This window comes from Sceloporus occidentalis, unplaced genomic scaffold (assembly GCF_023333645.1).
Source record: "Sceloporus occidentalis isolate IW3139 unplaced genomic scaffold, rSceOcc1.0.p SCAF_7, whole genome shotgun sequence".
Lineage (NCBI taxonomy): Eukaryota > Metazoa > Chordata > Lepidosauria > Squamata > Phrynosomatidae > Sceloporus > Sceloporus occidentalis.
Genome location: NW_028316987.1, coordinates 44,245,402 through 44,262,375, shown reverse-complemented (window position 1 = coordinate 44,262,375; position 16,974 = coordinate 44,245,402). Strand labels below are relative to the sequence as shown.

Genomic DNA, 16,974 nt, shown 5'->3' with positions numbered 1-16,974 from the left:
TTATTGTGGCACCAGAGCTCTCTGATAGAGAAGGCTAAATGTCTCACAAACACTACAATTCCCAGAATTCCCTAGCATTGAGCCAGGGCAGTTAAAGCGGTCTCAAACTGGATTATTTCTGCAGTGTGTTTTGGCCCTTTCGACTTATATATCCTGCTAAAAATGTCAAATTGACTTGAGGGGTGAGGAAGACTAGAAATAAAAAGGGTGAGCAGAAATAGTGGCCCTAAAACCACAAAAGGCCCCACAAAATGTCAGACATTTAGGAGAAAAAGGTCTAATAGGATGACATTAATGGCTTTTTCAGCCTCAAGAAGAAAAGCTTTGGCAGAAGGGGCAGAAAAAAACAACACTACAGTATATAACTCAGGCAATTAAAGGGTTAATAATACAACACAAACACAAAAGGTTTGTTCCTCCGAGGCATCATGGGAGTTGTAGGCCACTGGGAATCATGGGAGTTGTAGGGGAAAAACACCCAAAGAAAACCATTCCCTTGTAATGGCTGTCTTACGTTTGAGGTAATGTAACGAACTTTTTGTTTAGTCTCTTTACTGTGCAAATAATCCAGTTTGAAACTGGTTTAACTTTTGTGTCTGAATGCTATGGCATTGTGGGAACTGAAGTGTGTGGTGGCCCCAGAGCGGAGCAGAGCTCCTCTCTGGGGCCACCACACACTTCAATTCCCACAATGCCATACCATTCAGACACAAAAGTTAAACCAGTTTCAAACTGGATTATCCCTGCAGTGTGGATGCAGCCCTAAAAGGCAAGATAGGGTGCAGATCCAACTCATCTAAAGAAGACTTAAAACTTTCCACAAGTGGATGAGTCTCCCTTTTCTGAAAGGCTTGGGGCTAGAAATGTTTGGGAATATATATATATATATATATATATATATATATATGGATGTTGCAATCCCTGTCTTTGCCTATATATGTTCATAATGAGAGGTATTTTGGAAATGGGACCCAAGCCTAAATATAAAATTTATTCAGAAACATCATCTGTTTGATTATTATTATTATCGTTATCTATTATAATTTATAACTTGTAATATAATTTTATTATAGTTGTTAAAATTATTATTGTTAAATTTATTATTATTATTAAATAATAATAAAATAAAATAAAAATATAATATAAAATAATAATAAATATAATATAGTATAAATTAACTTAATAAAATATAAGTTATTAATATAATATTATAAAACGTTCTGCAATATTTAAAAAAATAATAATTTGGCGCAAGAAACAAAACTTGCGTACGTCGAACCACCACTCATGAACAAGGTTTTGGTTTTATTTTGTGTGTCTGGATTCCAGATAAGGGAGGATCAACCTGAATTTCCACTTGTGGCTGTTGCTGCCGATGCCCTTTTTTGCTGCTTCCGTCAGTTGTCAGCAACAGCTGACGATTGTTGTCCAGTTGTCAACAACAGTGGAAGAAGCTTCCCTTGATCTTTTAGCACAACAAGGCTTTTCCTATCAATTTCTCTCCCCCAGATCTCCCTTCCAAATAACCAAATAACTTGAAGCTGGGCAACAGCTGAGAGGGAGATGATGGGGGTTGCATGCACAGTGCCCAGATGTCCTAACTGCAGTGGAGGACAAGGCACTGCAAAATGTAGGACATCAAAGAAAAGTGTGTGTTGTGTGCCTTCAAGTCCTTTCCGATTTATGGCGACCCTATAATAGGGTTTTCTTGGCATGTTTCTTCAGAGGAGGTTTGCCTGGGCCATCCTCTGAGGCTGAGAGAGTGTGACATGCGCAAGGTCACCCAGTGGGATTCCATGGCCGAGCAGGGACTCGAACCCTTGTCTCCAGAGTCGTCGTCCAGCCCTTAAACTACACCATGCTGGCAAAATAAGAACTAAAAAATCTACAAAATAAAATAAATTGAAAAATACAAAATTCACAGAATAAAACACATTACAAAACAGAAGCTAAAAACACTCATGGAAATATAAATCCATGTTCCTTAGTCTTGCTCAAAACGGAGGGGATTTTGAAATTTCTCCTGGACAGAAGATTGAAAAGGAGGACAGGTCTAGGAAAATGAGGATATCTGGTCCCCCTGGTCTCATGTCTGGTGCCACCTGTTACAGGACCAGAGGTATAAAGAAGGGAAGGGTGGTGTGACAGGGTAAGGGCAGTGTTTCCCAAACTTTGGTCCTACAGAAGTTTGGGTCTTCAACTTCAGCCTAGCCAAGCGTCAGGAATTGTGGGAGCTGAAGTCCAAGACATCTAGAGGACTAAAGTTTGGGAAATACTGGGAGAAGGTAATGCAGAACTTTTTGCTTAGCAAACGAACCTCTTGAGGAGAAGAGGCAAATGGATCCTCTCTGAAGCAGCCCTTTATCTTGCAGGGATTAAGCTGGCAGCCAGTTTGCTCCACTGACATTAAACGTTCTCGGGGTCAGGGCTTAATCCCTTTGACTTTCAGAGATCAGTAGCGCCAACCTCTGCAGCTCAATCCTGTGCATCTGTACTCAGAAGCAAGAAGGTCTGGGTTCAATCAGTGATGCCACTAGGGTTTTCTAAAAGCCTGGGGCCTCATCTTTTCCCTCCCACTGAACTTTAATCCCCATTCAGACCATCTCTTCAGTATTTTAATGGCACACGGCCCATTTCTGCCAAAAAGGAGATGTTTGAGGAGCAGTGGTGTCACCCCACCGCTTAGGGTGTCACCTGGTATGTGCTGCACCCCCTGCACTCCCAGTGACGCCATTGGGTTCACTGGTATCAGGACCAAGTAAACCAGCATAGGTTTTTTCTGCCTTTGTAAATTCCTGCCACCCACAATCCCTCCACAGCTGCACCTTTGTGATTCTTTTTGCCACTTCATAAACAAATACAGTTGGTATCCACTGGGATTTGCCTCCAGGACCCCCCTTGCATACCAAAATCCATTGATGCTCAAAACCCATTAAATACAATAGCATAGTGAAATGGTGTCCCAAATATAAAATACCAAAATCAAGGTTTGCTTCTTGGTATTTATATATTTTTTGGAATATTTTCCAGCCATGGGTGTTTGAATCCATGGATAACAATTTGTGGATATGGAGGGACAATTGTATTTTGTTTTCTTCTTCCATATTGTTTGTGCTCATGTTGATACAGGTTGAGTCTCCCTTATCTGGAATTCCAACATCCCAAATATTCAAAAATCATCCACCTGGGTGGCTGAAATAGTGACACCTTTTGCTTTCTGACCGTTCAGTGTATTCACACTTTGGGGCAAAACAGACCACCTATTTGCACTGGCTTGGGGTTGGCGGCAGAGCACAGTGTTTAGATGCCACATGCTCTGATGCTGTCCCAAGCCAGCATCATGACGCCCACCTTACCACAGCTTTGTGGCACTCTGGTGGCACAGTGCTTATATGTTGCACACCACAGGAGTGTTGCAAAGCTGCCGCCACAGTGGAAAAGCTGGCTTTTTGCTGGCTCAAAAAGGAGAGGCATTTTGTCACTTCTTTTTGTGCCGGCAAAAAACTGTCCCTTCAGGGCAGTCTGTTTCAGCCCACAGTTTCATGGACAAAATGATTAAAAATGTTGTGTATAATATGACCTTCAGGCTATGTGTATAAGGTATATACAAAACAAATAAATTTCATGTTTAGACCTGTGGGTCTTTTATTTTTAGTGGGATGATGCGAATAAACCAACTCACACATTCTGGGTTTGTTATTCACACCATGTTTCATCAGAACCACATCTCTTTGCATCTTTCTGCATCCTATTGCTCAGACATGCTCGCCAGCCCTGCGCTTCCCCACCAAGGGTGCCAGCGACCCCTGGGAGAAACTGTCCCCAGCTGGGTCTCTCAATGAAGCAGGAGCAGCAGCAATGTCCCTCACTGCTCCCTGAAGCCGCCAGCTGCCCAAAGACAGTGGGGTTATTTGGATCATTATTCACACTGCCAATGATGCAAATCTTTTTAAACACTTGGAAAAAACCCTGGTACTGATTATCCCAGGTTAAGTGGGGCTTTGGCAGCCCACCCCCCAAAAAAAGTGGAATCAAGTTCATTCAGGATGCATGTGAATAAGAAAGATTTAACCCAGATTAATCTCTGATTATTTCCACAGTGTGAATAACCCCTTGGGTTCCATGTCCAAGATACCTCATTATGTACAGTGGGCCCTTGGGGCTGAGGTTTGGTTCCAGGACCCTCCATGGATACCAAAATCCATAGTCTGGGTATTATTACTATTATTACCTCTAAAAGTCTGGCTATTATTACTATTTTTCAACCTTCTTACTGGAATAACAATGAATGTTTGAATTTAAACATTTCATCGTTTTAATAGTTCATTGGTTGTTGTTTATTGTTACACTAGTATCCAGTGTCAATTGCTTCTTTTTAATCACTTTATTTTATAGTGGAAGAAATACAGTTTGGAAACCAATCCTACAGTTCACGTACGTTCAATTAAAACAACCTGCTTTCAAAGAGTACTCTTTAAAAGAGCAATTATTATTTAAGCTGGTGTCCATATCTGAACTGTGTTTTGCTATTTAATTTTCTGATTTGTATTGGTATAGTCCTATAATTCTATATATAGGCTATAAACTTATTAATATAATTCTTAAAGTTTTATTAGAAGATATAAATCTTTATTGAAAGATATAAAGATACTAAAGCCTAATAACTTTGGATTGTTAATGTTAGAAAGAATTAAAACATGGTTAATCAAACTTTCTAATACGTAAAATAATGTTTCACATTATTAATATAATAAACAGGATTTGGATTTTTTAATTAAAACATTAAAGGAAAAAAACTGGTTCAAATAGCAAAAAAACAACCTGAGGGTTTTGGTGTTTTTTAAAACTTCTTTTCCAACTCTGCTGGATTTTAAATATAACACTGTTCACTTTTAAACAACTTTGCCTTTTGTTGCCATGCAACAAAGAGGACTTGTGTGTAAACTGCTGTTGAATCTAAATGTGTGCTTTAGCCCTTCCACATCATTTGATTTTTTAAAAATTGCTGACAAACAAACATCTCTCACTTTCCTAATCCAACAAGCCTAGTTCATTGCAGAGGAGAGGCTGGTGCTTGCTTCTGCCAAAACCAGTGAGGTTGTTTTAATACCAGAAGGAATGCATTTATTTCAACCCAGCAGTGGCTTTATGATTCATGTTTGACATCCAGATGTGTAAGAACAATAATTTTTGTAGACTTGAATCTCTTGTTTGGCATGTACAGTAGTTCGAAGTTTAAAAAATCAGGAGTTCTCAGCTAGCACTTTTGTGTATTTGGTTAAATTTTTCTACATACAGTCTTGAAAAGAAACAGAAGTTAGGTAATTCCTCACTCTTTGAACAACATATGCTTAATACTGTCCATGCCTTGTCCAAAACTTTATTGCCTTTATTAACTTCCAGACCTTCTGTGGTTGAAGATGTTAAATGTTCTAGGCTCAGAAAAAGGGGTTATTTTAATGGTGGTATAGGGAAAATACTCCATTTATCAGTGCATTTTCAAATGTGCTTGCTAGATATTTTTGAAGGAATTGTTGATCAGTCAGAATCTGTCTACTGCTCCAATACAAATCTGACATTTTGTGTGAGCAATAGTTAAGAACAGAAAACAAAACATAAGGAAATATTAATGCATACTGTTTTGTGTCATTATTTTTAGATGTCAATATTTACAGTGTCAGTGTTCCTTGTTCACATTTGTACTGTGACTGATCTGATGGGCAAACATTTTTGCATAAGAGATCATAATGATGTAACCTCTTTAGATACTTCAACTGCAAAATGGTATTAAACTATAGCAAATATTTAAATCTGCCATATCAACCCAATTTCATGCTCTAAATTAGGGGCGGGCGATTTGAATGTTGTTGGACTACAACTCCCATGATTCCTTACCATAGGCTGTGTTGGCTGCAGCTTTAATTGCCATGGCTGAGTGCTGTGGAATGCTGGAAATTGTAGTTTTGTGAGACATTTAGCTCTCTGAAAGAGAGCCCTGGTGCCACAATAAACTACAATTCCCAGAATTACATAGCATTGAACCATGGCAGTTAAAGTGGGGTCAAACTGGATTATTTCTGCAGTGTAGATGCAGCCTAAATCTTTCTCTGTCAGGATTTAATCCATTCCCACCTGTCCCCTTTGCCTACTTATAATTGCCTCTGTTTGACAGATTAACAGACAAGTTGTATATACTGCAGTTTTATGTTGTTTGGCTTCATTCAGGCTTGCTGGGTACTTCTCTTCACAATCAACAACAGTGCAGCACCATCCGTGATTTATGTTCAACATGAATCCACTCAGCAAAACGGGAAAATCCCCTCAGAATGTAACTTTTGATACACATTTCAGTTTCAGGTCCTGCTTTTGTTGTCTCCTTCCAAAAAAATGGGGACTAGCTTTCATTGGTTTATTTACATAGGTCAGATTTATATCCAGAAAGAAAGTGAAGACAGCTTCTGTTGAGTTACTGAGGAAGTAAAGAAGAACAAGACAAGTGACCATGGGCTTAATACTGTATAGCTGTTTTCCCCCGGGAAAATGATCAGAGCAAGATTAAAACATCTAATCATTGTTCCAGATAAGGCAGATAAGCTAGCACAGGCCGAGGAGTTAAATTCAAGTTCAAATAAATGTTAACATTTGTCATGTGAGGTGAGACAAAGTGTTCAAAACAGCTGTGCAAAGCCTGGCAAATAGTGGTTAAGGGATTCTGGGCATTATAGTCCAAAAAACTTTCTCAAGTATTTCTGCACTGTTAACTGGGACTCTAGTCCAAAACACATCAGACTGTGGTCCAAAACCTTTTACACTTTGTAAATTAATTCAGATGTACCCATGTTTATTATAAGGAAAATTCCAGTGCTCACCCAGTGATAATACCTTTGTTAGGCCAACCAAAAAGGGGCATAAAAAGATCTCTGTGCAAGTTTGAAAACTAAAATCAAAGACAGCTACTATATGATGGAGCACTAGTCCTTTAGGTACAAAACACGCTGCAGAAATAATCCAGTTCGAGACCACTTTAACTGCCCTGGCTCAGTGGTAGAGAACCCTGGAAGTTGTATTGTTTTTATTGTGGCACCAGACCTCTCTGACAGAGAACACTAAATGTCTCTCAAAATTACAGTTACCAGAATTCTCTAGCACTGAGCCAGCATAATTAAAATGATCTCAAACTGGATTATTTCTGCAGTGTGTTTTTTACCTCTGTGAATGTCACTCTCTGCTTCAGTTTCAGCATGCCTAGTGCTGTTTCCAGGATTAGATACAGTAGGCTTGGTCAATCTTTTACTCCGGAGGAACTCTTGAAATAATGTTCAGGTGTCAGGGAACCCATGTATAAAAAGTATTATATCTACACCTTTGTGTAAACATTTGTTTATTTTTTAATCACAGTCTTTCGCAGAACCACTACCAACCTCTTGTATAAAGACACTGTTGTATAAAGACAACCTCTTGTATAAAGACTAGTGTTCCAGGGAGCCTGGTTAAGAAACCCTGGGCTCTAGCAGTGATCCCATATCTCACCTTGCCTAGTTGTGGGAATGGGGTTGTTCTGTGACACTGTGCAAGTGTTGTCACTTTTCTGTCACATTTTTAGTGTATGGTATCATATCCATGCCAACAGTCTAGCATAGGACATTGGACACTGCCATATACTAAGCCAGACCTATCAAGCCCAGTATTATATTGTCAGTTGTGAGTGGGAACATCTTGTCTTGCTTTCATGCATCATTCTTTCCTAGTCCTACTTGGATATCCATGGTGGTCTCCCAAGAACTAAATAGGTTTGACCTTGCCTTGTTTCTGAAAGCAGATGAGATTAGGTGTTTGTAGAGTGGTACTTTGGGTGAGTCACACGCTCTCAGCCTCAGGGGAAGGCAATGGCAAACCTCTCCTGAACAAATCTTGCCAAGAAAACCCCATGATTTTGAAGGCACACAACAGCAGCAGTGGTAGTATATGGCCACCATAGAATCCCAAATCATCTGGCCATGCTCTTTCCTGTTCCACTATGGCTCCATCCATACTGTAAAAATAATCCAGGTTGACATCCCTTTAACTGCCATGGCTCAGTGCTATGAAATTATGGGAATTGTTTGTTGTGGCACCAGAGTGTTGTAACAGAGAAGTCTGAATATCTCACACAACAATTCCTAGAATTCTAAAGCACTGAGCCATAGCAGCTAAAGTGGTGTCAAACCTAATTATTTCTGTAGTGCGGATGCAGCCTAGGTCTCATGTTGCTTATTGCAGGCCAGTCCTGTGAGAACTATTTGTGAGCCATTCCTTGTTTACGTGCTTCTTGCCAGAGTCATATGCCATCAAACTGATTCTGAAAACAACCTAGCCATGAAAAGTTTCACTTCTGACTTCTCTGTGGTCGGTGCGTGTGGAACTGAAAGGCAGCAGATGGAAAGTGAAGGAAGAGACAGGTTGATTGACCCTGACAGAATAAAAATAATATTTATGAGATGATACTAATATGGGTCCTATCGCTGTCCCATGTCTGGAACACTGGTTAATATGAACCTCTATTGCTGTGGATCTATTTTGGAAAATAACTGGGTTATAAAACAGAGAGCCAGAATCAAATTGCCTTCCATGCATGGCTTTATGTTCACTGATCACAGAATGTATGAGTTGCTGGTTAGCTATGCAGGATAAAGTTTCTAAATAACTTTTTGTGAGAGCACTCTTCCATTGCAGTTTGGTCAGTTTCTCAGCTTGACAGTACAAGCCTATTAGCTCCAATGAGGCTGCATCTGTACTGTAAAAATACTACAGTTTGACACCACTTTAACTGTCATGGCTCAATGCTATAAAATTCTGGGGTTTGTAGTTTTGTGAGATATCTAACCACCTTTGTCAGAGAGTTTTGGTGTCACAACATACTACAGAACCCAAGTTTCTATAGCATTGAGCCATGGCAGTCAAACCTGTGTCAGACTGCTTCATTTTTGCAGTGAAGATGCAGCCTCAAAGCCAGTGTAGTTTTTTTTCATTGTAAGTGAACATGATTGCAGCCTAAGCCAATCCCACGTTACTTGAGGATAGCTTGAAAAGGTGCTTCTTTCTCATTTATTTTAATTCTTAGTCACATTTATGATGGTCAGCCAATCTGTTCTTAATTACCCAAACCATTTGTTAAGTTCTGAGACATGGCCCCATACAGACAGGCCCAAATAAAGCTGCTTCGGGTCACTTTGGAGGTATGCTGTTTCAATGATGCATGCGTCCTAAGAGTCCAGAAGCTGTGCCAAAGCTGCGCTCTAGTTCATAGGACTGGATCTTGGCTTTGGCACGGCTTCCTGAAAAGTAGTAAATGGAAATTTCTTTCCCAGTTTTTCTGTGCCTGCCAGTAAGCAAAGAAAACTATGCAATCTATGAAAGTTTGGCACAGCCCTTTTGGCATACACTTTGAATTGTTTAAACATTACTTTAGGCTACTTTCTCTTTCCTTGGTATGTAAATAAGGCAAAACAAATGAAGCCACACTTTTTTTAGAGTTAAAATAGTTGTGACTTTATGGGTTTGACTATAGTTTGGTATTGTAATTGAAGAACAGTCATACAGCTGTTTCATTGGTATCAAAGGAATTATGCCTAAACCTTCATTTCTCTGGGTATACCTGCACTTAATGCTTTATATAGTTTCTTTGCTTATTTTTAAAAAGTAAATGACAAAAATGAAAGTTTGAGATGGGATGGTGGCGTGCATATGCACACACATAAACATTTATTGCGCCTGTTGCTCAAAGACATGGCATCATGCCATTTCAGTACAACTGGCAATGTGTTTATACTGGCACTGTGAATAAGTGTCACATGTTTCCTTTCATCCTGAATTCTGGGACTGCATCTCTTCTGCCAGTTTGACCTTATTACTGTCTTGTAACTACTCATTCTGTGTCAGTGTCCAACCACTTGGTGACCTAGAATTTGTCTTGTCATTTTTTTTCTTTATGGTTTTGCTCTTTCAAGAGGAGAATTCAGATTGTATGATGTGTCTCAGAGATGTGGATTAAGTCATGTTTTTAAAAAATATAACATAGCTGTCAAATAGCAGTGTCACTAGAACAGTTCAGACATAATTAGATTGAACAAAAACTGGTAACAAACAGTAGACTTTTATATTTAAAGCTAAGTATCTTTAGGTTATGTAAATTTTAAAGCTACAAATAGTGTATTTAAATAGTGTGGTTTGAAATGAAATTCAAGGTTAATGTGAAAACATGCAGTCTCACAAAACTGAACCCTCAGTTCTATGGATTTATTCAGTGATGCTTTCTTTTTTTTAAAAAATTTGTGTCAATCATCTCTTCATTCATTGTAACACACAAAAGTTCATGTATCATGACTTGAAACTAAGACCACGTACTGTACTGGAAAATCACAACAAGCATCATCCACTGACCCATTTAGGTGACCTTTACTTCTGTATTACACCTAGTAATTACCCAAATCCTATAATTGGCTTAGATACTGTACTGTAATGATAAAGTGTTATGTTTCTATATGTATGCATTTTGTTTAGAAAATATCTAAAACAGATGTAGGAAAAGTGCAATTCCACTCCTGGTTTGCATTCCACAAAACTCCAATGGCCACCCAATTTCAAAATGGTTTGAGGGTTCAAAAATGCCGCCAAACACAATATAATCCACCAAAAGCTACTTACAGTAGCAGTTTGTTCTGATCCTTTGAATTACCCCAAAAGACTGGGAATTACAGTCCAAACAAGTAGGTTTTCTACTTCTGCCCTTCCCTAAGGAATGAGTTCTCTTCAACCCCTCAATTGTTTCTTGAGCTTGAATGAAATGGTAAACTCATGTTTGCTTCCCTTAGTTCTGGATTTTGGGCAACCAGCACATGAGAGGAAGGAGAGAAGAGTGAACTTGCAAGATAAAGGCTCATGCTTGTTCACTGTCCTAATGCCAAACTTTGGTTTGATGTTATGTTTGAGCCAGGACAACTACTTAGGACATGGAATGGGAGCCTCCAGTCCATTGGTTACATGTGTTCACACCCTCTTGCCAACTCTGCTCCAGTATATTGGTATTATTTACTCTTCTCCATGGCTCAAGAACATCACTGCTGGACAACACACAACTTGAAGAAGGAGACTGTTGATACCTTGTCTTATACTGAGTCACTTCTGTAACTCTTCCCTGGCCATGTCCACTGCTAGAATTCCCACAAAATGTTTTGACCAAGGTACTCGGGATCTCAATATGGAAGAACTTTCTTACTCCTGGCTCTTTAAGTGTTTTTGAGTAACCCTTGGGTGCCTTAAACTGCCACTCTATTGGATCATTACTAAACTGAAGGATTTTTTAAACATAATTTGAAAATCTAGAACACTCATTAACTTATAACTTTTTTCTTTTCTTTAGACTTCCATATGCTGCAAAGATGCCTGGTCACCACTGCTAACCAAAGTCACCAGCAACATGAACACTGCCTTTTTGACATAGCTGTAGGAGAAGCTGAATGGTGCAGCTCCTCATTGGCACCTTTATTTTTTGACAATGGCAGGAAGTAGTGGAGAAAGTCAGCTGCAGAGGATTATCCGAGATTTGCAGGGTAAAAACACTGCCTTGCTGTTGATTGACTCATTCTTGGTGCCGTGATGCATTCCTCATGCTTTTATCAATTACATTATTCACATTGTTTCTCTTTTAACTTCCCACAAACAGTGCTTTGTATTCTTTTTCAAAGATGCTGTGACAGAACTGAACAAAGAATTTACAGAAGCAGGAGAACCAATCACAGATGACTGTGTCAGTTTGCATAAATTTTCCTACAAGCTTGAATATCTTTTGCAGGTAATTAAAAGCTAACATTTACAAGTGGATTCTTGAACCGTGTTACAAGTTACAGGTTTCTTGAGCCTTGTTATCTTTAGTTCTTGACATAATCAGAGTGTGCATTTTAAAGAGGTAGTCTCTAGTGAATCCCCCAGAATAAATCTTCGTATTAACATTTCTTCAAATCTTGGCATGGCCAAAGAGCATTTTTATTATTACAGGAATATTGTATAACTTGACTTCAAGAAAGTGTACCATTTTATCATAGAAATGTAATAGTAAATACCGTGGTGAATTTTAAATATCTGTGTCTAAAAACAACCACACACAAGGATTAGTGTCATTCTGTATTTAAAAGCTAAATCTTGGTGTTCTTGCTTTGATTGTAATGAAAAGATGGAAATATAAAAGATGCAGACTCAAATCTCAATGGTTCTCCATGGGTTTTGTGGCACATACCGAATTCTTACATTTGTACAGCTAAAACCAGTTTGTAGGATGGAGACTCCATGCTGTTCTTGTCCAATGAATGAAATGGACATCAATCCAAGTACTTTGCTTTAATAGTTCTGCATATCAGGCACAGGCATTTTCAGGCCTTTGCTTGAATGTTTAACAACATTAGTAACTATAGGTGTATGTAATTATTTGTAGTTTTATCAGTGCAATAACCCCAATTGCTTTGGGATGATATATCCCCTTTGTTTCATAATACTTGCGAAGAACAAAAATGATATTTTTAAAGTTGCTGGCTTGAAGTTAACATGTTTCCCTTTTCTATTCCTAAGTTTGACCAGAAGGAAAAAGCCACTTTACTGGGTAACCGGAAAGACTACTGGGATTATTTCTGCGACTGTCTGGCTAAGGTTAAAGGGGCAAATGATGGAATTCGTTTTGTCAAGTCTATTTCAGAAGTAAGTGAAAGCACATTGCTTTAGCATTACAGTCATGTGATATAACATTCTGACAGGCTGGGTTAATCTTCTTGGTGATAATGGTGCAGAACTCTCACACGCCAAGAACAGTGTTAGTTGGGCTGTATAGCCAGCCTTACTATCAGGCGGAGTGAGATGGTTGCCTCGGACAACAGCTGCTGGAAGGCTGCAACAAGGTGTAGTAGGAAGGAACTTTGCATACTGTAACCTAGCATGCTCTCCAGTGACATCATCTTACTTGGAGAAACCCAGTGCGGGGGGGGGGGGGCTGCTGGGGAGGCACTGGATGCCACTGATGCTCCTTTCCTATGTGGTAGAGAATGTTTTCTAATAGCTAGTGTTGAAGCAAGATTCACTTGCCAGTCCAGTCATCTTTTCTACATGGGTTGGATTGGGTTCCCATCTTGTTCTTTGCTTTAGCAAAATGTTTTGGAGTGCTTCTGCTAATCCTTTTTTTATGTGACTCCCTGCAGCTGTTTCTACAGCCTTCCGTTTGCAAAAATTTCATTACATCATATGTAATGAAATAATGTAATATGCGACACCCAAGTTATTACATCTCTGAAGAAAGCATATAGGATGACAGATTTTGAAAAAAGACAAAGATGCTGTACACACAGCCTCTAAGGGACAGCGTGACGCTGCCCCTTTCCTAGCTGGATTGGGGCCACAGCAACTGCATACCACGGCCCCAATCCAGCCTTTTCAGGGAGCAAAAAGGAGCTGCAAAAAGTGGCTCCTTTTTGCACCCTGCAAAGGGTGCAATAGCTGCGCCAACACAGCTATACGACACTTCTTTGGTGCTGCATTGTGCAGATGCAGTGCTGGAGGAGCGTCATGATGCTGCAGGCCGTGTGGAGTGGCGTGCAGCATCAGGGCGCCCTGGGGGGGACAGAGTCATTGCATGCGTCATGTGGACATGTCATCCTGACTCCGCCCCAGGCCACCCTTTATGGCCGGTCTGAAGAGCCCCAAAGTGGATATCCAAGTGTATATCAACCTGTATATGCAAATGTCAGTCTGCTCAGTGCATTGATATTATGATATTGCCCCTTTTAACTGGCTTCATTTCAGAAGAAATGCAAGTGCGATCAGGTTCACAGAATACTGTTGGTTTTTTTTAAATCTGTACTTGCTCTAGTATCCAGCATTGCTTGGGAGATTCATTAACAATTGTTATTGAGCATTAAGTTTTAGTTGTTCTGGAGCATGTCTGCTTGTTTCTTTGGGTGTTCCAAAATTCCTTGCATATCAGTCTCAGTTGCCCTTGAGAAGCCTTTTCCAAACAGTAGCCAAATAACTACATCAGATCAGTGGGGGTGCTACTAGGCCCTCCCATTATATTTTGTGTGTGTCACATAGCCTATCCATCACATTATTAGACCATCTCAAATCATATGTATTGAACAGGCATTACTCTTGTAAGACTGTTTATATTAAACATATGTCGTGTGCTAGGGACTATTTCCCACTTTGACTCATTATGAGCATCCTTAATTCATGAATAATTGTTAGACCCTCTTTCCTGTTTGAAACACAATTGAGACAAAATAAAGGAAGTTTCTCTAGAAAAACCCATGGGCTTGAAAGTAAGCTTGGAATAAAAGATAGGGGTGTAGTAAAAGAAGGATCCTGGGAAACTCAATTCTTGTCAAAATGAATGGTTGCCACATTGACAGGGAGTGTGTTAATTATCCATGCTAAAACACAAGACAAGGGAATGGTGGTCCACCAGAAGACTACTCACAGTACATAATTTTATTGCTGTGATTGTACTTTAGTTGTTATAGTTCCATCCTATGGACTCCTGGTATTTGCAGTTTAGGGAGGGATGTTTAGAATTCTAAGCCAGAGAACTGTAGTGCCTCAACACAATACCAATCATAGGATTCCAAAGAATGAAGCCACGACAGAAAGTGGAATCATAGACCTAGAATTGTGGCGTGAAAAAGTCCTGGGCAGCGGTCAGTTCAAATTCCCATCAGCTTCCCCAGCTTGGCCAATGCTGAGGTCTGATGAGAGTATCACTTTGTCAATATCTGGAGAATTACAGATTTCTCAGCTCTATCAATATATATATGCCTTCAGGTTGCCTAATGACTTATCGTGACCTTCAGGAATTTCATAGAGTTTTCTTAGGCAAGAAATACTCAGAGGTAGTTTTGCCACTTCCTTCCTCTGAAGTATAGCCTACAGCACCTGGCATTCATTGGTGATCTCCCATCCAAGTACTAACCAGGGCTGACACAGCTACATGGCCTAAAAAAACCCACAAAACCCAGGGCTAACTGTGTTGTACACAATGCCTGTTCAAAGTACAAAAGCAGAGGTCTGTGCCCAAATTCAGGAGAGGGAAATGGGTCAAATAGGGAAAAAATGAGCAACTCTTTTAGTGATAACACAGTTAGCTGCTGCAAATCAACTTTCTCCAATCAGTTACCTTCAAGAGGTGTTAGACTGCAACTCCAGTGACCATGGCTAGTATGATCATAGCTGTGAGGATGATGGAGGTGAAAGGTTGCAGTAGGTTATTTTTCTATTGAATAGGTCTGCCAAAGAATTCACAGAGAAAGTAGACTCTGAGGTGATATCTGACAGATGTGAAAAAGGCATTCAAGCTGATGTCCTGCAACTCAGTTCTGTGCATTTGGAATAGAAAAGGAGAAAGTGTGCAGCTGCTGGAAGAAATGGATACATATAGGGATAGAAGAACTGCAAACGTAGGGAAGTGTCAGTCTGGACATGCAGACAAGGCTATGTAAGCCTTTGTAAGTACAACCAGGGAAGAGACGCTCTTGAGACATTATAATTTCTATTATGAGAAGAGTTACATTGGACCAGAGTAAAGGTCTGCCAGTTGGGTATTTAGTATTTAATCTGAGTTGGGTGTGGCAATGTGCCCTGCATTCACTGAAGGACAGGTACATGCTTTCTTCGCTGTCTGTGGTCTCTGCTAGTTCTGCAGACTCACAGCAAGCATTCTAATCAGCTTCCAGGCACACTGCCTTTTCCTCCTTCTCAACTGGGCCATTCATGGAATTAATTATGGCATCTTCCTGCTCTTCATGGGATTCATCCAGGGTAGGTTATGACAGGCCCCAAGTAAGTGGGTATCATGACATATTACCTCTGAAGCTTATGGCATCATTTAATTAGCACACCTAGTTTTCCATGACAGACCCTTTCTCTGTGAACTAGCCTACCTTTCTTTTAAAGCCTTTCTTTCTTATAACTGTTGAATTTGTAGCACAATTAGTTCTGTGTTTTGCAGAGTAGAGTTTGCTTGGTGCCCGTTTGCTTTATTGACTGGCCCCATGTTCCAGCAAGAGCCAGTGCAGTGTAGTGATTTGAGTACTGGTCTAGGATTCCAGATGATTAGAATTCATATTCCCGCTCAACCATGGAAACCATTAGTGACCTTGGGAAAGTCACACTCTCAGCTGTAGAGGAAGGCAATGATAAATTTCCTCTGAGTAAATCTTGCTGAGAAAACCCTATCTCCATAAGCTGGAATTGAAGGCACATAACAATAACACCCATGTTCCTGCATTGGAACAATGGCCTTCTGCCTATCCTGGTTCACATGAAAATTTTGTCTGATCTTCTCTCTTGCCTGATAGCCTGCTAGTTCCTATTGACAGCTTCACTTCTCTTCATTCAAACTAGTTTTTCAAATTGTAGACTCAGTGATGGGCCTGCAGATGGCAGAATATACCAGATTTGAATTTATTTATTTATTCTCTTAGAGGCTTGTATTTTACTCCAGACAAATAGCCTGTCAGGGTTTAGAATCAGATCAGATCATAACATATCACAGAATGGGTTTTAGAATTGGAAAGATATTTTGGAACTCATCTGATCTAGTACCTGTTTAAGGCAGAAATCTTGCAATTACAATAACCCTGACAGCCTTCAATCAGCTTGTACTTAAAAATCTCCTCTAAAGGGAAGCTGACTGTCTCCTCAAGCAAGTATGTTCCACTGTTGAACAGATCCTACCATCAGGGCTGCATCCGCAATGTACAAATAATCCCATTTGACACCACTTTAACTGCCATAGTTTTATGCTATTGAATTCTGGGAATTCTCTAAGCCAGTTTTGTGAGACATTTAGCCTTCTCTATCAGATAGCTGTGGTGCCATGGAAAACTATAATTCCCAGAATTCCATAGCACCGAGCCATGTTAGTAAAAGTAATGCCAAACTGGGTTATTTCTGCAGTGCGGA

At 39.8% G+C, this 16,974-nt stretch overlaps 1 protein-coding gene across 4 annotated transcripts in view; it reads left to right on the top strand.

The window, feature by feature from the left end:
* The first annotated feature begins 335 nt into the window (after positions 1–335).
* Positions 336–16,974, top strand: part of FYCO1 (FYVE and coiled-coil domain autophagy adaptor 1) — a 70,551-nt gene continuing 53,912 nt past the window's right edge. For 2 of the 4 annotated variants that reach the window (XM_089532791.1, XM_089532788.1), the window contains exons 1-4: positions 457–521; positions 11,399–11,588; positions 11,724–11,830; positions 12,601–12,726. In XM_089532791.1, coding sequence (XP_089388917.1) covers positions 11,534–11,588; positions 11,724–11,830; positions 12,601–12,726 — 288 coding nt within the window. In that variant the 5' untranslated portion in view covers positions 457–521; positions 11,399–11,533. Of the gene's footprint in view, positions 409–456; positions 522–4,395; positions 4,435–11,398; positions 11,589–11,723; positions 11,831–12,600; positions 12,727–16,974 lie in introns of those variants that run through there. The other 2 variants (XM_089532789.1, XM_089532790.1) reach the window with 2 other exon arrangements.